The sequence below is a fragment of the Lissotriton helveticus genome, chromosome 3_1 (genome assembly GCF_964261635.1).
Source record: "Lissotriton helveticus chromosome 3_1, aLisHel1.1, whole genome shotgun sequence".
Classification (NCBI taxonomy): Eukaryota; Metazoa; Chordata; class Amphibia; order Caudata; family Salamandridae; genus Lissotriton; species Lissotriton helveticus.
This window is the reverse complement of record NC_136061.1, coordinates 324,223,381-324,246,118: the sequence shown is the minus strand read 5'-3', so window position 1 is coordinate 324,246,118 and position 22,738 is coordinate 324,223,381. Positions and strand designations below refer to the sequence as shown.

The following is a 22,738-nucleotide window of genomic DNA, read 5'->3' as shown; positions in this document are numbered from 1 at the left end:
AATATCATTAATTATAATCATAAAATCAATTAAAATAATTAAATCATAACATTAATGTACCGGTCTACTTATCTCAAGAGTTTTTAAAACAAATCTGGCAGCTGTAGACACCCAAATATGCTGCACTGAAGCTGATATAATAGCTACTACAGGCTGGGAATGGTGGGAAATCGCAAAATATAGGGGGCTGGATACACTGTACTCTCCTTTTGTGTATTGCACATAATACATTCCAAGCACCCCTGATGGAACACTCATCCCAAACACTGCTTCAGAAGCTTACTATTATGATGGGAGACTTTTATTTCCGGAATTAACTTTCTTAAACATTCAGGATTTCAAAAGTAATGGGGATTTGGCAAATTAGTGGTCTTAAAACGCTGGCTCAGACAAGATGCTTACACAGTTTTCCCTGACTTCCCCCAACTGAGCTGGTGAATGTAACAAAATTTATATCGGGGGAGATGACAGCAAACCAGTCTTTCATGCATAATAACATAATCGTCATGGGGTGGCTCAGGACTATGCTGCTAAATTAGAATGGCACAAAGAGAGCCATTATAGAAAAAAAGTCGCATTTCAGTATCGCACAAGTCAATGATTTACTTATAAGCACAAGCTCCTACATTTTAAATTCATATAGTCTATACAATACCACAGAACTTATAGACAAATTTTCCCCAAACTCTATCATCTAGTGTAAAAACTGCAATGCTATAAATGTATTTTTTTGCACTTTACATGGAATTGCCCAGTCATGGCTAACTAGAGTGTATCGGATACTATCCGAAATGGTTGGAGTCGATATACAACCTTCTCCAGAAATGGTGCGGTTGGTTATTAATGAGGAGTTTCCATATAACATTCACAGATTTAGATCTCTGGCTCTAATGTTTCATAAAACACAGTTAGTGGTGATCTGGATGGGTTCCGCGATACTTACTGCGGATACATAGTTAAGATATGGAATATTACTTTACAATGATGGAGATCTAGAGTGCTTTGGTACACCCGAAGTTACACCTCAAAGATACATGGGAGTGAAATAAAAGTTACACACTATGTGAAGATACTGATATAACAGACAGTGAGTTGTGAAATTGATCTACCTGGGGGATATATATATAGAGTGGAGGTAATGAAATTCAAAGCCAAGTAAACAAAGGATTATTATTGATATGTATTGTAATTGATATGCTATATGACGCTGTTGTATGCTGGTATGTAATTGAACTGTCTACAGTATTAATGGTGGTCATGATGGTTAATTTAACGCACTTTGATAAAAGTGTAACAAAATTAAACGCAAATAAAACGTAGCATAGCATTTAGAAGAAATAGCTTGAGGATTAAATTAACTCCGTAACCGTGGTAGAATTTTTCAGGTTGTATTCGATTTCCATGACGTGTCTTGCTGCATTACCTATATTCTATGTGGTTACCATTCATATTTTATGCACAAGTGTATAATTTAAAAATAATTATTTTAATAGAAAAATGAAAGCTGATAAATACATTGGAGGAAACCAAATCATGGAAAACGAATTATAAGGAAATGCAGCATCTGATTCCTTACCTTAGAATATCCCCCGGCGTCAGACTGGATCCGGAAATTTTTCGCGTTGCAGTACCCTTGCGCGTCGGTAGGCGTCGTCTGCGGCTACGTGTCCGTCGTCGTCGTCGGGGGCGCCGTGATGATGTCGTCAGAGTACTTAGACGCCGCCTCCGCATGCTGACGTCAGTTCTTTTTTCCACGCCAGCAGCGCAGATCTGGAAAAAGTGGTACCTTAGTCACTTTTTGACTAACCTTTTTTGATCTTTTGATCATCCTTTTTCGAAGTCTTCGACTCCGAACGGTGCCGGTAGGGATGCCAGGTTTCAAGCCCTGTGAGGATTGCGACCGACTGATGTCGGTCACCGACCCTCACCGTCTGTGTCTCCACTGCCTCAGTGTCGATCACGACGACAAGACCTGCTCCGACTGTCGGGCCCTGACTTCGAAGGCTAGGCGGGAGCGGTCCCGTAAGCGGCTCGAACTCCGGCAGTCGGCCCCGCGCCGAGAAAGGTCCCGGTCTGGATGGAGGTCGAGGGACCGGTCGCGGGAGTGGAGCCATCGGAGCTCCGGGAGTCGACATCACTCCTCCGGGTCGAAGTCGTCAGGTAAGCACAAGAAGTCGAAGAGACGTCATCATCGCTCTTCCGACTCCCCCCGACGCTCGCACGACGCGGCCGGGGGTTCTGGTGACACCGCCCACGGGGCTCCGTCGGAGTCGCAGGTGCTGCGTCCGGCCTCATACCCTTTGGTCCCTGGGCCTAACGCGGCGCCGGATGAGATCGAGCGGTTCCTCATGGCCATGAGGTCCCTCTCTCCTCCGACGGGCTCCGCGGCGCCTTCGGGCCCAGCAGACCCGTCTGGGGGGCCTAGCGGGTCGGGAGCTTTGGTCCCGACGCCGTCGGGTGCTTCGGCTCCGACGCCGCCGGCGCCGCAGGGCCCCGCTGGATCCGGATCCGGATCGCCTCTGGTGGACTTAACGACCTCCCCTGCGCCGACCCCTCAGGTGTCACCCCCGGCGCCGTCCTCGGGCAGCGCCGTCCCCGATGCCTCCCTCGACCCGGCTCCGGCGCTGCTTCAGACGCCGTTCGGAGAGTTCACTTGCCATGAACCGGGCCCATCATTTACTAACCCTGAATACCAGGAGATGGGTGATGAGGAGTATTGGGAGGGGTCTGAGGACCCTCTGACACGTGAATGTCAGTCCCAGGAGGAATGGACAGGTGAACTTGGGGATGCCAGTGGTCTGGACACTTCGCCGGACACTGGCTTTGTCTCACCTCCTACCGTGGCTACGGAGGAGGGGGCAACCTATAGTGTGGTGTTGATGAGGGCGGCCAAGGCCTTGGGCCTGGAGCTCCGCGTCGCGGCTGTGAGGACTAACCTCCTCACTGAGGTCCTTAAGCCGCAGTCATGCTCAGCCGAGCCTCTGCTGCTGTTTAACGAGGCCTTGACCGACGTTCTTTTGGGCACTTGGTCCAAGCCCGCTACAGGTTCGCCTGTAGATAGGAACCCTTGTTTCCTGTCCACCCACCCCACCCCTGAGAGCCTGGTGATCCAGGCCTCAAATTCCCAGACCGCATTTTCGTCGGCGCCGCCTGACAGGGAATCCAAGAGGTACGAGCAATACGGCAAGAAGGTCTTCTCCTCCCTGAGTCTGGGACTGCGGTCTTCCAACACCGCGTGCCTCTTGGGCCGTTACACCCACTCTCTGTGGGACACGGTCGCGGACGTGCTGCCAGAATGCCCGTTGGAGGTACGGGCTTCCTTGAGGAAGGCCGAGATGCGGCACGTTATTCGATCCGGTGTGGACTGGATACCACTGACTTTCTGGGCAGAGCGATGGCAACGACGGTGGCGATTCGTCGCCACGCCTGGTTGAGGTCCGCCAACTTCTCGGCTGATGTCCAAAATACACTCATGGACATGCCGTTTGATGGCCGTCCCCTTTTTGGCGACAAGCCAGACCATGCGCTTGAGCGCTTTAAGGACTCCAGGGCTACGGCCAAGTCCTTGGGCCTCTCGGCCCCGCGCCAGCAATCGGCTGCTTTTCACTCCTTTCGTGGCCACGGAAGGGGTGTACCCACACGTGCTGCCAGCCACGCTCCGCAGGGTAATACCCAACGTGGTGGCGGCCGTGGAAACCGCCGTGGCGGCGGTCGGGGTCAACGGCGAGGTCAGTCCACACCTTCCCCCCGCAGCATCCGCCTCGAAACCCTCCTAGTCCGTGCTTTCAGGCCCATGTGATGCCAGTGGGGGGCAGGGTTCGCCATCACCTCCTCCACTGGCGCACTGTCACGTCGGACAGGTGGGTGCTGCAAATCGTCCGAAGGGGCTACTTCCTCCCCTTCGAGGCGACCCCTCCAGCTATGCCACCGCAGTACCACCGAGTATCGGGGGATCATTTGCGGCTTCTGCAGGAGGAAGTTACGGCCTTCTTGGCCACGGGGGCCATCGAGCGCGTTCCTGGGCCAGAAGTAGGGTGTGGTTGCTACTCCCACTACTTCCTGGTACCCAAGAAGGGTAAAGGGGGCCAACGCCCTATCTTGGACCTCAGGAACGTCAACGGCTTCCTCCGGAAGGAGAAGTTCAAAATGCTGACACTGGCTCAGGTCTTAGCTGCCCTGGACCAGGAGACTGGATGGTAGCGTTGGACTTGCAGGACGCTTATTTCCACAGCCCCGTCCTGCCGGCCCACCGGCGCTACCTGCGGTTCACGGTTGGCCACGAGCACTTTCAGTATACCGTGCTCCCCTTCGGCCTTACCAGCGCCCCCACGGGTGTTCACAAAGGTGATGGCGGTGGTCGCAGCTCATCTGCGCAGGTTAGGGGTTCCAGTCTTCCCCTACCTCGACGACTGGTTGTTGAAGGCGGGATCGCCCCAAACAGTCGTCAGCCACCTCCAGACAACGGCAGACCTCCTGCACCAGCTGGGGTTCTCCCTCAATGTGCCGAAGTCACACCTGTGTCCCTCTCAGAAGCTCCTCTTCATCGGAGCGGTTCTGGACTCAGCGCGGGTTCGGGTTTATCCTCCCGAACAGCGGGTCCGGGATATTCAGGCTCTAATTCCACTCTTTCAGCCTTTATCCCGGGTTTCGGTCAGGTTGACGCCGCGGCTTCTGGGGCTGATGGCCTCCTGCATCCTACTGGTGCATCGCGCCAGGTGGCGGATGCGGGCTCTGCAGTGGGACCTGAAGTTTCAGGTGGGCCAGCATCAGGGCAACCTGTCCGACCACATCCTGATCTCGGAGGGCACTGCGAGACAACTGCAGTGGTGGCTCACGGACCGCGATTGGGTCAGCGGCAGATTCCTCTCCCTTCCCCAACCGGAGCACGTAGTTGTGACGGATGCGTCCCTCCACGGCTGGGGAGGCCATATGGGAGAGGCGGAGATCAGAGGCCTCTGGTCTCCGGCGGAGGCCCAGCTCCACATCAACCTTTTGGAGTTGCGGGCGATTCGTCTAGCACTGAAAGCATTCCTCCCCTCTGTCCGGGGGAGTGTGGTGCAGGTGTTCACGGACAACACCACCGCCATGTGGTACTGGACACTTTGCCAGGAGGCTCTGCGCCTCTGGCAGTGGCTGGAACGCCAGGGCGTGGCTCAACACCTGGCGGGTTCTCTGAACGCCAGGGCGGACGAGCTCAGCCGTCGGTGCATGATGGATCACGAATGGCGTCTGAACTCTGACGTGGCGCAAGGCCTCTTTCAGCGATGGGGAGAGCCTTGGTTAGATCTATTCGCCACCGAAGAGAACGCCAAGGCGGCACTCGCTCGGAGACGCTTTTCGTCGCGAGTGGAGTTGCGGTCTATTGTACGCCTTTCCGCCTATACCACTTCTGCCCAGAGTGCTGAAGAAGATCAAGCGCGACCGGGCACAAGTCATCCTTGGGCTCCGGACTGGGCACGAAGGTACTGGTATCCAGAGCTACTCAGTATGTCAGTCGATCCCCCGGTTCGTATGCCTCTTCAGGAGGACCTTCTGTCGCAGCAGCAGGGGACGGTCCTCCACCCGACCCTGTCCAGTCTCCACCTCCATGCTTGGAGATTGAGCGGCGACAGTTGAGGCCATTTGACTTGCCTCCTGAAGTCTGTAACATCATTCTGGCAGCCAGGCGTCCCTCCACAAAGTCGGTATACGCCTGCAGGTGGAACAGATTTGTGGCATGGTGCACAGCAAAGGCTGTGGATCCTCTTGCTGCCCCTCTCTCTGAGGTTCTTCTCTTCCTTCTTTCTCCTGCCCAGCAGGGCTCTGCTCTGGGCACTATCAAGGGCTACCTTTCTGCCCTTTCAGCCTTTCTAAGGCTTCGTGATCAACCTTCTTTGTTCAAGTCCCCTATTGTAAATCGTTTTCTTAAGGGCTCCACACACACGTTTTCTCCTGTTCCGTTTGTTTCCCATCTGTCAGGCAGCTACGTGGGCCTCAGTGGGACTTGAACCTTGTTCTTACGTTTCTGATGTGCGCTCCCTTTGAGCCACTTCACAACTGTCCTCCCCGCCTTCTTACTTTGAAGACTGCTTTCCTGGTTGCCATCACCTCTGACAGGAGAGTGAGTGAGCTCCAGGCCCTTTCTTGTACTCCTCCTTTCCTTTCTGTCCATCCGGACAAGGTTGTGTTGCGTACTAAGCCATCTTTCCTGCCCAAGGTTGTCACCGCCTTCCACATCGGGCAGTCTATCACCTTGCCAACCTTCTTCCCGCCACCGCATCCCTCTAAAGAGGAAGAGCGGCTCCACCGTCTGGACCCAAAACGTGCGCTCTCATTCTATTTGGATCGCACACGCCAGTTCCGGGTGGATGACCAACTCTTTGTTGGTTACGTGGGCGCTAAGAAGGGGAAAGCGGTGCACAAAAGGACCATCTCCTGGTGGCTCATCTTGTGTATCCAGGCATGTTACTCCTTGGCTAAAAAGGAGCCCCCTGTTGGATTGCGGGCTCATTCCACCCGAGCCACGGCGACTACAACTGCCCTGGGCCGGGGAGTGCCCTTACAAGCCATCTGTCAGGCAGCTACGTGGGCCTCGCTGCACACGTTTGCAAGACACTACTGCCTTGACAGCCAAGTCCGGAGGGATGGCTTCTTTGGCCGTTCTGTCCTCCAGGACTTTCTGGTGTGATTATTGGTTCGCAGACCCACCACCGGGGTTGGTATTGCTGGGGTATCTATTCTAAGGTAAGGAATCTATCACTAACATGTCTCTTTCAGATGCACAAGTTACTACTTGTGTAACGATATATCTGTAAGAGACATTAGTTAGTGATAGATTCCTTACCGACCCACCCATCCTCCCCGTTCTGCGAACCGATATCTCGGGTTAGGGTTATCCCCTTTCAGGGCCCTAGTTTCAATGGCACCAGTGTTGGTTTTTAACATGGCTCAGCGCTTCTGACGCGGTAAAGCTGTGTCTAAGAACTGACGTCAGCACGCGGAGGCGGCGTCTAAGTACTCCGACGACGTCATCACGGCGCCGACGACGGACGCGGAGCCGCAGACGACGCCTACCGACGCGCAAGGGTACTGCTACGCGAAAAATTTCCGGATCCAGTCTGACGCCTGGGGATATTCTAAGGTAAGGAATCTATCACTAACTAATGTCTCTTACAGATTTATCGTTACACAAGTAGTAACTTGTGCTTTAAGGAAATACAAATACATCGAAAATTAAAGGAAATGTTTAAAAGGAAAGATAATTTTGAGGAAACCTCAAAATCACACACGTTGATGAAGATAAGGAGTAATGAGGAATGGGTGATGTTTAAGGGCGAAGAGGGTTTTTTGGGTATCAGGCATGGGTGGAGTTTAGGGTGGTAACGTGTTTTCAGGGTTCACGGATGAGTAGAGTTCGGGGTGTGAGGGATTTTAGGTGTTGTAGATGGGTAGAGTTTAGGGCTGGTAAGTGTTTTTAAGGTAGGTTTTGGGGTGGAGAAGGGATTCTAGTGTTTGGGAATGGGTGAACTTTAGGGTGGTGTGGGGTTTGGAAGGGTTTAGGGATTGGTGGAGTTTATATGAAGAAAGGGTTCTTAGCGTACAGGTTTGGGGGAATTTAGGGGTGTTGTGTGATTTTAGGGGTTAGGAATCAGTGGTTTTCAAGGGTGGTATGGGTTTTTATGATTCAAGAATTAGTGGAGTTTAGGTGTGGCAGGGTTTTAGGTGTTCAGAGATTGTTGGAGTTGAAGTACAGAAAATTGTTTTTTGGCTTCAGGAATGGGTGGAGTGTAGGGGTAGTGAGAGGGTTTTAGGTTGATGGATAGAGTTTAAGAGTGAAAAGGGATGGTTGGGGTTTAGGGGTCAGGGATGTTTAGTTTGTGTGGTGAGGGGTTTTAAGGGTTCAGGTGTGGTTGGAGTTAGAAGGGGCTGTTAGGGCTCAGGGATCAGTAGAGTTTAGCGGTCAGGGATGGGTGTCGTTTATGCATGTGGAGGAGTATTTAGGGTGCCTAGATCGGTGGTGAGTCCAGCGAGTTAAAAGCATCCAAAGGAATTGTTTAACAGTGTAAAAGTTATGAATCTAAAATAATGTCCCCTTTGAAAATAAGACCTGCAGCCAATTCTTTTTTACCTTAAACAAACATTGGCTAAGTCAGTCGGTCTTGCCTGTTTGAGACCCATTGGCTTTATCATGGCTGAAAGGAAGGGAAAAAGAAATGCTATGACTCAGTTAGCACTAGCCACGTCACAGCACTTTTTAGGTCTTGCGTGGCCTCGTGAGATTTATTGTTGATAAGGACTTTCAGAAGAGGGCTTTAAACCCCGCCCCTCATTTCCATTGGCTGACATCACTGTTTATGCTAAACGGCGCCCTGCCATTGGATATGAGGGTTTTCTGTAGACGCCCTTTCGCCTTCGAGCCGGACTCGGTGGCCTGCTTTGCGTCTGTCGTAAAGCACTTTCTTATCTTTATGGGGCCATGTGTTTCTAACACATGGCCCCATAAAGATATGAGATCGATGCTGGTTTGGACTGGAAGGAGGAACTAATACTTTCTCCCTCAAAAGTCCAAGCCTGTGTGAGGCCATATTGGATGTAATGAGTGCATGCTGCCTGGTGACCAAACAATGGATTTAATTTCTTCTACTTGTAGGATTTTTTTCCCCGTTTCTCGCCATCACATTAAAATTATTTGTAAATAGCCACACATATTTGTTGCTGCTCTTTAAATATGAAATGGGTAAGAGATGCCTCCAAGGGAGTTTGTTCCACAAATATTTCAAAAGTTTTTAAAGTATTACTTAATGGTCCTAATAGAGTTTAGTTCAGTCAAACATATGTATTCAATTCACAAATGTCTGTTCATACATAAATACATTTAACATAAAAGAGTGAACAAAACAAGAACAAAAACAAGAACAAGAAGGTGTATATGCAAAAATATTGAATTTTATCAAAAAATGAGTCACAAGGGATTAAAATACAAATATACAAACACATGTATAAAGGAAGAAATAGGACAATCTCAATTAGCTCCCCTGTAAAACCTGAGCACACCTATCCAATATGAAAGTATTATTAATTTTTATAGGATGAGGGTGAGGGTCGACGTTTCGGTCTCCTATGAATGTTTCTCTGAGACCATCTTCAGGACTGATCGATTAATATTTGTAAAGCCCTTAATGTATTTGCCCCAGGATTGGTAGAATTGCTGGTATATAGAGCGATTTAATTTAGACTCAAATTTGCTTAATTTCAGTTCTTTATCACGAAAATAAGGAACTTGAGAGACGATGGATAGCTTAATTCAGTTCTTTATCACGGAAATAAGGAATTTGAGAAGCGAGGAAAGGCAATCATCTAAGGATCTTATAAGAATCCAAGCTGTCGTGTGGTCTAACTATTCACAATATCTCGATGCCTCAATGAAGGCGAGAAGCTTGGAACTTATGAGCTTTCAAATCATATATTCTTCAGAGTAATATGCTACAATCACAATGAAAGCGATTTTCTTCTTGCATCAATCTAGAATGGAGCCTTAGTCGTACCGCGGTGCCGAATCACGCAGAATGAGGTCTTTAAATATGTCAACTAAACTATCCATGCTCGCCCAGAGAGGCGAAACATCAATTGATTAATATCTTTCAGCAGAAAAATCCTGCTTAAAGCTACGTTTGGACAGCAGAGGCTCGGGGCTTCGAGGCGCCTGCAGCTCACATTGGTCAGCAGGAGCGGGTGCACCTGGGGTTGAGCCGGGGACCCAGGAAAGCATGGAGCTGCTGTCTGAGGTGGTGACACGAACAGAGACCCTTACTGCAGCCTCTCTGTCAGGGTCCCCCGCTCTGTTATGAGCCGGGTCAGCAGGGAGCGTTTAACCGCACTGAACACAAAGTGGAAAGACCGCCTCGGTTTAAGATTATACAAGCTCTGCTGTCCCTGACTGACTTCAGACCATCAAACAAGAAAGGTTTACATCTGGCAGCAATGGTTGGGGTACAGTCCACTGCCCCCTCCCCCCCCCCCCCCCCCCCGCCACTCTCCTCCCAACCCGGCTGGGTCTCTTCCACGGCCCTGGCATCGAACTAGCGCTCAGCCCCGCTCTAAGCGCTACATAAAAGATTTGGGGTGAAAGGAGTGTGGGGGGTTGGGTGGGGATTGTTATAGTATCCAAAGTAAAGTAAGCCTATTCTTTACACATTATCTCCTTTTGGGGGTCGACACCTGCTGTGCATTCCACCAATGCACCAACCTCCCTACCCCTCCACCCCACCCCCCCAATACACACGCATCGGCCCATCACAAAAGTGAGTGGTTTCAGCCCTTCTTGCATCTCATCGAGGGGGCTCTCACTGCGCCCCCTCTTCTTCCTGAGTGACTCATTAGGTTCCGGAATGTGACAGCTCCTTTCTGCGTCTCTGATTGCGGAGGGATAATCCGCTCATGGGATGTAATACTGTCAATGGCCCTTCGCATGGAGCAAACTACAAACCGGAATGTGGTTGCATACTTAGAGAATAGGTAGGCTGTTCCGTAACGAAACGGCAAACACATGACAGTGGAAGGATGAAAGGCTGTAACAGTCCGACCAACATTAGGACCCGTGACCTGTATTGTACGAAGCTCCTAGGCGACTTAACTGTCATGCTAAGATAAAGGCCAGCGGAAAGGAATCTAGGACCCTGCACGTGCGAGTCACCATACTACTTTTCAATACCTACGGGCATTTTATTAATGCTCGAAACTCCCACAGGCCACGAAACACTCTTTCCAAAGTGCTTAGGCGCTTTACAAACGGTGCTGCAGAGTTACGCGCGCATAAAAGGCAGATCACTCGTTTTATCGACCTCCAAAGGATGAAATGCAGAGTAGACCTCAGTGGGATTTGGACCTGAAACAGCGCAGATGTTTACAGCCACAGTGGTATCTCTAGAAGTGATTTCTAGGGGCTTGGGGACAGGGGAAGGAGATGCAACTGACTGGCCTCAAACATAACTGGTGGATTCACCTATGATGGGCAATCGTGAAGGGTGTTTGTGCACATGTGTGTGTTTATACACACATATGTACTCCCGCACATACAAAGTTATAGTTATCGCATTCACAAAACACTGTCAGTTACAGAAGCATGCATTTCCTCAGTCACTGATTTACAGTGAGAGGTGCTTGGACAACATGGGAAAGAACAGATTTAAATTGTTTTTCACCATCACTGATGCTAACACACCGAATGCCAGCTGAAATGCCTTTCAAAGCAACATTAGCATTCCGTAGCTTGTGCTCCATGCAGGTATCAGTGAAAGTTTATATGACTGTCGCCTACTCCGGCTGACGAAACGGCACTGGAAGCAACTGGAGCAAACACGGAGAGTGAGCCAAGATCAGCAGACAGAGATGTTCAAATCCACACTGAGTTGCAACCAGCAGCAAATCCGGAAGACCAAGCGCACAGCCCCCAAGGCCGCAACAACGGCAGCACCAGCAAAAACAAGCTTTTGCAATGCAATAGGTCTCGCAGTTACCAGAGTTTAAGATGATGGCATTGTAAATGACAATGCCTTTTATTTATGTTTTTAAAACAAAAATAAAAGGCATTGTTATTTGCAATGTCAATAGCTCAAACTAGCATTAATGCGAGACCTATTGCATTGCGATGCTTGTTTTTCTTTATTTGCAGCAATACTACATATTAGCCTGGCAACTGTATAACATGGATGAACAAATCTTTGAAAAGCCAATAGCTCTTTCGTAGGGGATTTCTATTGCATTTGTGCTAATGTTTTCTTTTACCCACAGCAAAGCCTTTCAGATCGGTGGCCTTGTGCTGCTCAATCAATGGGAGAAGTGTGGCTCAATGGTTAGAGCGGCAGACCCTGATGCAGAGGTCTAGCCCGGGACCAGGGTTCAATTCTCCGCCTCGGCGGGTCTTGGGCTCAAAATTCCACAGACCTGATAATTCTCGCCTCGGTGCCTATTCCAATCATGGAGTCCCACTCTGCAACTCTGGGCAATAGCTTGCTTAATCTCCACAACAGGCCCCCACAACGCCAAGGATGCATGGCCTCCACCTTGGTTGGTGCCCAGGAGTGGACACCTCACAGGGAAAGCCAGGATGGGTTCCACAGCGGTATTCGTACAAGCGCCTTGAGACCCTTGCGGGTGAGCAGTGCGCTATACAAGTATCAATTTACAATTTACAATCCTCTTAAGACGTGTGGTAATAGTGGTTTCTCCTGTTCTATAATGATTCATCCTGCATTTACAGATTTGTTCAGAGAAAATGAATGGTTGGGTGCTTCGTGTGTACGTGTTTCCAGCCCCGCAGCCAGATTCCAAAAGGGCACGTGTGTATTACATTTGCTTACACTTACCTGTCTGTGCCATGGAAGTTCTACAGATCTATGGAAGGGGAACCTAAAATACAGTTTGTTGTCCCTGCTGCCAGAGCTTGCCAAACGGCCACTGGTAGGGCTGCTCTTCTCTCCTATGCATGCCGGCTGTATGTACTGATCCTCTTGTTAGAAAGGATCCTCTGTCAAGGCAAGTTGAAACTGGAAGCCCGGCCATGAACATAATTGGCACAACTCACGCTGCAAAGAAATAAACCCAAAACATGCCCACCCCTAGCGTTTCAGTGAGTTATTGCTGCATAAACACCCTCTTCAGAGAAACAAAATGTGTTTGCTTTTCCTGCTTCCAAAAACTCTATTGGGATATGACAGATGTTTGTGCCTTGCACAGAAGAACTCATCCACATGACTACCTTCCACCACAAGATAAAACAAAAGGTACTTGGTTAAGGCTCCAGTTGACCGAACAACAGGTCAAGTTGGCATGCACTGCCTAATTGCAAACCAGAAATTGTGAGTGGCAAAGAAGCCAACAAATGGTAAGCATGCACTGTCCTGATGGAGACCTAACAATAGGTTTTCAGAAGCCAATTTCGAAAAAGACATTCAATGAATTGGTTTCTATGAAATAGTAAATGCTATTCATCCAGAAAAATTCCATTAACCTGTTTAGATGAAATAGATTCTCAGTATAGTCCTGCCCCCTTCATATACCGCTTTAAAAAAATTGTTGTTCAGAGGTTTTCATTTTTGATTTTTGATTTGTGTTTTTGTATCATTAGAGAAGTCATTCAGCTTGGGTAGACATTGCTAATCCAGGCGGAATTGTTCTGGATGGCATTTTTAAAAATGGCAAACGTGTAGCTGAGGTGTTGTAATAATTCAGGAACCATACATACTTAATTTTGTTTTCAAAACATAGTTTTTAGTCTTATAGAGCTAGAAAATTACTCTTCAGAGCACCCCTTCCGCCTTTTTCCAAAATCGCTGCTCTATAGTGATGTGTTTTAGCCATCATATTGGTAATTTATTTTAATATTGTTTTTGTTTCAGGTTGTCTGTTGATTCAAATTTGTAAACACAAGCGAAGCAGGTGGTAGCAGGGGATCCTTACCTCCTGACAGAGTATTGCTAACTTCAAAATCTGAGGACTCCTTCAACAAAGAAAAATGTCATATGCCAAACTAATCCAAAAGGAAAGCTAACATCAACTGCAGGTGGACAGCAGAGAGTTTGAGATGCTGCAGAAATATGACAAAAGGATGTTCACTAAAGTTTGAAACTGATAGGTGAAGAGGAACAAATATTTTATCATTGTAACAACAAGTGCTACGAGTCCTATTAAATGAAAAAAAGCCTGGGAAAAAAACGGTAAAAATGGAAAAAACTGTGAATCATATCAAGAATCCCACAACCAAACCCAGTGCCCATCCACTTACAAGATCGATGGCTACCCCTCATCTACCTTCCCCAACTGATCAGATAGCAGAGGATCTTCAATGTGGTGTATGTGGTATTGCCAGAACAAGGGCCAAAGGGATTGATGAGAAAACAAACTACAGTGTTTGTGAGTCTCAAAGGGCAAACATGTTTTTATTCACTGCTAGTTTCATCCAAGATGAAGTCTTCAGCCACCTAGCTGATCCAAACAGCGAGGTGAATGTACTTTCAGCAGGTTTGTATGCCCACCTGAACTGCATGTGTGCATACATTTGAAAGTATGAACGTACAATGTGCAGCAACGTAGCCGCCAGCCTTCAGTTACGTTTTCACTCTTTGAAAAAGCAGATTAAGATTTAAAGCCACTCTTGATTGCTGGCTACGGGTTAACACTCCGTGAGATCAGAGAAATAATGGTCTACATTGATGAAACTGTATTGATCCATAATAATGAAATTTAGATATTTCTGGTGAGAATTCACAATGACAGAATTCGTTTTTGTCAGTATAACAAAACGAATGAGTCCCTTAAGGTGTTCTCAGCTGATTTATCTCCGGAGGTTCTTGCTGCCAAAATAAGATCATGGGATGCAGTAAGTCAGCAGGAACCATTTTAAGAAACATCCTGAAAGATTTAGATTTTGGACTTGATGACAAATCTTGTGATGCCCCAGAGGTCCGCAAATAGTGGGAGTCAATAAGAATGCCTGATGTTGTCATAACATTCTTTACATCATTGTTTAATATCAGCAAAGCAAAACTGTTGCAAACTGAAGTTATTGATTTCAGAATAGAAGCCAACATAATTGATGATGGCTTTGAAGCAAATAAGTGGAAGACAATCCCATGAACCGGCTTATGCTGTGCAAATGTACTGTCTTTTCCAAATCATGTTTTATGAATTACATCACAGCAGAAAGAAAACTCCACTACTCATGACTCTACCAAACAATGTGACAAGTGCAAAAGTAGAGAGATAATTACTTCAATAAATAGGATTGGTACATCAATAAGTTATGATGACGTAAATTGTATTTGTAAAGCACATGTCCTCCTGGAGGCATCTTGACGCTGAATAACAGATGTTTTTATTGTTACCCAACTCAATGATACTCATTTTATCGACCTTAGATGGATGAAAGGCTGAGTGGACCCACCGGGATTTGAACCGGTGACCATGAGTTTGAACACAGGACCCTGCAGTGAGCACATTAGTCCACTGAGCCACCAGACCAGACCAGACATAGTATGGATTAGGAACATTTTAGTAGCTCAGGCTATAAAATGCTATGAATCCGACAGCACACTACTTCCAAGTCACTTTACCAGGAAAGGATTTGCGATTACTGCTCTTGATAATTTTTACTTTTAAGACCGCTCTCTCTGTCTGGAACATCAAGCACACATGATCCTGCCATGGTGCTTTTTCAAGACTCTACTAATGAAGTAGCTGCTGGAAAACAAGCTGTGTCAGCTGTAGGCATAAACAAACAAATATGCAGACTTATAATCAAACTGCCTTGCCAACGTGTGCAAAATCACTACAAGCCATCAACACGTCCCAGTCTACCAAAAAGTTTCAAAGTGTCTGAGGACATGGATCTTCGACCTGATGCTGCAATTTGCAGAGCTTATTTAACTGAATTTATCATAGTGTTTATTCGATGTGGACTGAAGGAAGAAGAAAAGGCAGTTCCTCTTTAGGCTGAATTCATGCTCTGATCTTCCAGAATACAGTCCCGCTAAAGAAGGTTGGCTTTCTACCAGTGGTGCCATCTCCAGTCAAAAACTATGTGACAGTAATCACAGCTCTAAACAATTTTTCAAAATGTGCGTGCTCAGCTTGAAGATCCTGCAACTTTTCTGCGATGAAGGTGTTTTCCGTATTGCAGTTGATATTTTTATTAACAATCCAGTAGAATTTGAGGATATTTATCCATGATGGGTGTTTCCATATGACAGAATTTGTGTTGCGATGTGTAGGAAGTTATCTCAGGGGATGTGGCATTGACTATGCACTTATTGAGGCTGAAATATTTGGAAGCAAAACAGTCTTGTCTGTATTGAGCTGAGCTCATTTTGTTAGTTTGTTACAAGGTATGCTCAACATATCTGAGGCTATAAGACTGCTTTCTGGGACAAGAATTACCAATTAGGTTTTGTGTATCTCATCTCAGAAGTGAACAAGGCACTGGGTGAACTTCATTCAAAATCCGAAAACCTGTACCGAGTAAATGTTTTACACATGATAGCTTTAGAGATAAACTTGGTACATGGTGATGAGGAAGGTGATTGGGACCTGCATTTGAAGACACTGGAGTCACTAATTACTGATTTTTCAAGAATTTGATTGCATAAACTACCTGAGATATGGGTCCTACTATTTGGAAAGACTGAAGAAGCATTTCTCTACAAAGAATTCATACAAAGACATTTTGTGGTGAAAGAAAGGGAAGGTTAGTGCTGTGGCTCTGAGTATGAAACTGAAACTACCGATTCAGAGACCATAGAAAAGCTCCAAGGGAATTGTTGGTCAGACGCATAAAAGTGAATATGTTGCTTAATGGCACCTAGTTTGCTATGAAGTCCTTTCTATTTGCAATGTTTTCTGAGATGACAAATTTAATATTAATGGACCATCGTGAAACTGTTTCTCACCACAAATTTGTGGGAAAGAGAGGGGAACTTTTTAATACAAAATTTGACAGTCTTCTTAATTTAATGCAGCAGCAAGGAAACCCCTTTAAAAAGACTGAGCCTGTGCGACTACACAACTTCGTGACCAAACAATATGTGGATAACAATCTAAATACATTTCTACCAGATGTCCTGGAACATGGATCGAAACTATACGCAGGAAAGATTTGTTTTGAAAGAGAAAAAGCTGTATGACATAATCACTAAAGCTAAACTTCCACAGTTTAATTGCCATAGTAAGACTTTCGTCCCACCAGCCACAATAACTTTCGCGAGCACATAGAGAGATGATGTAACAAAAAAGGGGCTATTTATCTAGGATATTCTGTCCCATGATCTTTTTCCAACAATCTCATTATTTGAGGGAGATGCTTCAACGAAACCAGAGAAGCACAAACTCTTACAAGAGCTCAAAAATAAAGTTCACCTGAAGAATTTTAATTCGCAAAGGTGACCTCATTGAAAACTGTTGTTGTGGACCATGTCACAATTGTGAATGGTCAAGATTTTATCCATGCAAAACATAGGAGAGGGTGTTAAGACTGTTCTACTGATATCAAAAATAGTGGGCACCTTGCAAGAACTGCACAAAGACCAATGTCTATAAGTGGAACAATTGACCTTGCCTGCATCACACCTATACCTGTGCAACTTGATAAATTCTGGTCTTTAACATCAAATAAGATGAACTTGGAGATGTCAACTCACAAAAACATTGTTGATGCTTTATTGAACACTGAATTTCTAATTATTGCAAGTGGAATGATTGTCAATGAGTAGTTGTTGTCTGCAGACCTATATTCAAAAGGTACGGCCATATTGTTCAAGAACTTAGCAGCAAATTGGAGGAAGATGCCCGTTGTGTTGTGCCACATGTTGAGTGGGCTGTTCGAAATTGTTCCAATTGAGTCATTGCCCTGTGAAATAACACAGATGTTATTATTGTTTCAATGTTCATAAGTCAAGGATTGTCAGTTATGGAACAGCCAAGAAAAGACACTTAATCCAGCTTCATATTCTTTACAGGAAACTTGACTTGGAGATGCCCAAGCCTCATTTTCTTACGGGTGATGACACTAAGAGCAGCATTGGAACAAAGCTTTTGAGCATTAACTACCGAACCTGAATAGCATTTACCATTTCATAGAAACCAATTCACAACATGTCTTCATATATTTCAACATTAAGTTCAAGCCACCAATGTTAATTTCCTTATGCCGTAGTTAAGCTAACTGACTTTACCTTGGTGCTCCACTTAGCCTGCTACATAGAAAGCAAAGATGACAACATTGTGCTGCAAGTTTCCTACTTTGTATATGCAATTGGTATCCAATAGATACTTTGACTTATCTGGCAGGCAATGGCACTCTGCTTTCCCCGCTCTCGCCCCAATGACGCTCACAGGTGGTTTACACCTCTTTTGAAAACTTTTAAACTCGAAGTCCGTCAAATGGAGCGAAAATGGCGAATAGCCTATTCAGAACAAGATAGAGCCAATTATTGTAAGGCCCGAAAGGACTATCAAAAGCTCATTCAGAAACATAAAACAGAATATTTCTCGGAAAAAATTCTAAATGCTCACAACAAATCAAGAGAACTGTTCAGCATTGTGGAAAATCTTAGCGCCAGCGACAGAACCTCTATCCCAGTGGTTCCCACCCAGGAGCTCTGTAACTTGCTAAACTCCTTCTTTGTTGATAAAATCTGCACTATAAAACAGGGTATTCCCACCACTCAGTCTCCCCTCCTTTTGGCGGACACCTTTTACAATCCTGTGACCCTGGATTCTTTCCCTTCCATCGATAGTGCTAATTTAATTAAACTTCTTGCTAAGGTTAAATCAGGTTCTCCTGATGACATCTGCCCCCCTTATATTCTGAATGAAGTAGGAACTAGCATCTCCGTGGGTCTACTTGCCATGCTGAATGGATCGCTCACACAGGGCAAAGTCCCAAATAATTTTAAAAAGGCCCTCCTTATTCCCCTTTTAAAAAAGGCAGGAGCCAACCCGCTAGATCCGCTCAATTATAGGCCTATATCCCTGCTGCCTTACTGCGCCAAACTTCTGGAGGCTCATGTATGTGACAGCATCTCCAAATTTCTGGAGGAATCAAAGTATCTTGCACCTAATCAGGCTGGCTTCCGCCCTTGTCACTCTACTGAGGGAGTCATTCTCTCGGTGCAGAACACTTTGAGGCGGAACGCGGATGTAGGGATCCACCAGGCTCTGGTGCTACTTGACCTCTCTGCTGCGTTCGACACGGTCGACTACGCCATCTTGGTCGACCGTGTCGAGCAGGCAGGTCTTAGGGGCCCTGCGCTGAGCTGGATCCGCTCATTTATTACTGGCCGCACTCAATCAGTTAGACTGGGTTCCTTCACTGCCCCTACTATATCTACCATCTGTGGGGTACCTCAGGGCTCATCTTTATCACCCCTGCTTTTTAATCTGTATCTATGTCCCCTTCTATACTCCCTCAGGAATGCGAAAGTCACCATCCTCAACTATGCAGATGATTTGCAGCTCATCTTCCCTTTGAACACCAAGGACTCAGTGGTAGAATTTCAAAACACCATGTCCCACATTATGAGCTGGATGAGCTGCAATCATCTGAAACTTAATCCAGGCAAGACCGAATTGGTCTTGCCTGGACAGAGTGCACTTAGTTGGAACCCCAGCTTCTGGCCTTCTAGCATGGGTGCCCCCCCATCTAAGTCATCCTCGGTTAAGAGCCTGGGAATTTTCATTAGTGAGGATCTCTCTCTAAAAAAACAGGTAGGAGCAGTCGTGTCATCCAGCTTTTTCCAGCTGAAGAAAATTAAGAAAATTGCCTGTTTCTTCTCCCTGGCTGCTCTAACACAGATCGTCATCTCCCTGGTTCTTTCCAGATTAGATTTCTCTAACAGCCTTTATTTTGGCCTCCAAATTGGAGAGCTTAAACGCCTCCAGCTCGTTCAGAACCAGGCAGCCAGACTCCTTCTGAATCTCTCCAAGAGGCAGTCTGTTAGACTTGGCTTGAAGCAGCTACATTGGTTGCCTGTTGAGCAACGCGTAGCTTTTAAAGCAGGGTGCATCTTATTTAAGTCTCTACATGACTCTGGCCCCTTATTCATTAGAGATCTATTCAAAAGATACAGCCCTTCCCGTAATCTTCGGTCCATCCACAAATCCCTTTTGATCGTCCCTTCCTACAAGAGGAAACGTCTCGGAGGCAGCTGCTTTGACCATCTTGCAGCTGCCTTCTGGAACTCTCTCCCCCTTGATCTCAAACTGAATGATAACATCCTCAGTTTTAGACACTCCTTGAAAACCTGGCTCTTCTCGCAGGCGCATTACTGAGCCGCCTCATCTTTACCGTGATTGCTCTGTTACGCTCCTTCCTACAGCGCCATGAAGCCCTTGGGCGTACGAGCGCTTAATAAATGTATTTTAACATTAACATTAACATTAACATTCTGCTGCATTGCACATCACAGCCAGTACAGACTAGGGCCAATATTTCTGAAACGAAATCTGTGCTGCAGCCTTCTCAGCAGCAGTGTTCATTCCAAGAACGAACTTGTTTTACTGAAGACTGCTTAGCAGAAACTTCTTCTCTTAAATTCACAACCAGCAAGAATTTGAGAAGGCTGTTTCTGCTTGCAGGATGACAAATCGGCAGTAATACTTACCACTCTCATCATGTAGAAACACTGCTCCATTGGGGCATGTAAGGGACGTGAGATTCTCCCGCAACTCTTCAACCAAATAACCGCTCTGCGGCTGGTACATATAGCATGTAGCAACGTGTTCACCAGGACATGATAGCACATGTAGGGCCCTCTTGCACAACATACATGCACTTCTCCATCCATAAACTAGCCGCAATTTCTACCTGACCTTCTCACTTCCTTTGAACATCACCTTATTTAGCTGCAGTACTAAGGTTGTCTGGACCCAATAGAAGCACATACCTGACTTTCACCCAGCATAGCCAGTGTTCGAACTCTGTCTCATATAGGCTCTCCGGCTTACAGAGTCTTTGTAGATTGACTCAGTGCTACGATACCACATAAGAGACAGATTTTCATTCTGCAACTGTCACGAATAACTTCATTACAGAAGAATGCGTTAGTGGGGAAAAAGCCAAGGCATTTGTATAATAGAGTGGTAGTCTGCCATTCTAACCCTATTTCCTCTCCATCATGAACTTCTTACCCTCATCGATAAGTGGAATTGAGTAGAAGCAGCAAGCCCTTGCCATTATGCCAGAGCACGGGGTGTGGATGGTACAAGTTCACTGGTGGTTCGCGAGTTTCAGTTCATGACGGCATGTCTGTTAAATAAAGCAAATGCATTGAGGCCCTATCTCATTTTGCTGTTTTCTCAGGCGAGTGAGACTTATTTAGGAATGCCTCTAACCTTACTAGTGACTGGTAGAGTGAATGAACGAAGAAACCTTCAGAAATGCTGTAAAGTCCTAAGCCACTGTGTAAAATGGTTAGGCATCCAGATGAGGTTTGGCATGTTGGGTTTACATTTCTGGATTTGTTCCTGATAAGTTGTCATGATCTTGTCCTATTTGCCTGAGGTTTGATCTGTGAACCATTTCTGCCAATTAGCACAAGAAAAAAGTCCATTTAAATAAGTAATCTGGAAATGTGTTTTTGATAACTGATTTCATAGTTGTATGTTATTATTTATAAATAGAATTGGGAATGGTGTCAGGAAACAGTCTAAATGGACAGTATTTCCTCTGCTAAACTTTGTAAACAGTTACTGGTCTATTAACTGTGGACGCTGTTCCGAAGTCCCTAGTCTCTAGAGGAACTGGGAAAAAGTACCTGGAGCTGGTTAACAGTCTTAATTTTATGTGATTTCTCAAGAGACACTGAAAATCTGTCGCTATTATTGTTGCATGTTGTTTTGTGTTTGTTTCAAGGCGGATAACCTGGGGCAAATATGCCAACTGTGGACAGACATGCATTGCCCCAGACTACATCCTATGTGACCCATCCTTGCAGGGAAGAGTAGTGGAAAAGATTAAAGAAACCCTAAAGGTAAGAAACATTTCTTTTACAGAACTCTGCTTTTGACTCTAGTTGTAATCACTCTCTTTCCTTTTGGGGTGTGGATGCAATGCTGCTTATTTTAAAACTTGGCACAGCCTCATGAGCCAGTTTTGCGTTCCTTTGTGTGGGAATTTATAAATATGGTTTAATGGCTGGGCTTGAAATGGCCTTTTTTCTGAATATAAATTTCAGCAAATGAGATTTTCTGGGTAATGGCACTGAGTACTTCAGTCTCGCAGGATAATATATTCAGCATTGGTTCATGTCTCTCATCTTAAAAATCATGCATTTTTCTCATAATGCCAGTCTACTTTCGTGGAGGTATCTTTATTAGTATACAGAACCTTTGTTAGCAGGGCACCGGCAGTCATCTGTAATTGACTGGTGTATTGGCTGTATCCCAGTAACTACAATCTTTTTTCCTAATACGCTCATATTTAGCTGTAATAGTTTTATCCTGGGCACTTCAGAACCAGAAATTGCCGTTAGGTTCAATGAATTTTTTCTAGCTATTATTTCTTGCACTGGAACCGTTGAATCTTTGAGCTCCCTTCCCATCTTCTTGTATATTACAGCCTCCTACTTTTCCCTTTGAGCTTTGGCTACTTTTTCCTTAAAAGCATGGAAAACTGGCAACATGCTATTTCTTCTGTCATGTTTTTCTGCCCATATTACTGTGGCCACTGTATAGTGAGAACCTCAGGTTAGACTTTATAGAAAGTGAGGCTATTGGCATTCTGACTCCTGTGCCTGTTTTGTGGTTATTTAAGTAGTCAAACTACACATTCATCAGCCATCTGGTGCTAGCAGCATATCTTTCTGAATCTGTCTTTAGTCTTCGTGTCTTGCACACTGTTACCATGTCTCTCCTTACTTTGACCTTTCTCTTTTCTTCATGTAAACTGAAGAACTTCTGAGGTCTCCGTCCACACCTTATTACTCCTTCTGCACTTTAACTAAGCAGCCGAAACCAACATACAAGTATTTGATATCTGTTAACATAAGCACCATTAGGACAAGACAGTGAATTCTTAGAAGTAAATATTACCCCTTATCAAAGAATCGTAGGCATTCTACTTCTACCTTGCAATTTATATCGGGTCCTCTGACAGCCCTGGTTAGTGTTTTCAATAAAATGTTAATGTTGTCATGGATTCGAGGAATTGTTTTATTTAGTGCCAGAATCGAAATTTGCCTAGCTTACGTAACGGTAAGTTTCAATTCTA

At 45.9% G+C, this 22,738-nt stretch overlaps 1 protein-coding gene across 4 annotated transcripts in view; it reads left to right on the top strand.

Moving 5' to 3' along the window:
• Positions 1 to 22,738, top strand: part of ALDH3A2 (aldehyde dehydrogenase 3 family member A2) — a 518,837-nt gene that overhangs the window by 206,513 nt on the left and 289,586 nt on the right. For all 4 annotated transcript variants that reach the window (XM_078679908.1, XM_078679906.1, XM_078679909.1 and 1 more), the window contains exon 6: positions 21,383 to 21,500. In XM_078679908.1, the coding sequence (XP_078536034.1) occupies positions 21,383 to 21,500 (118 nt within the window). The remainder of the gene's footprint in view (positions 1 to 21,382; positions 21,501 to 22,738) is intronic.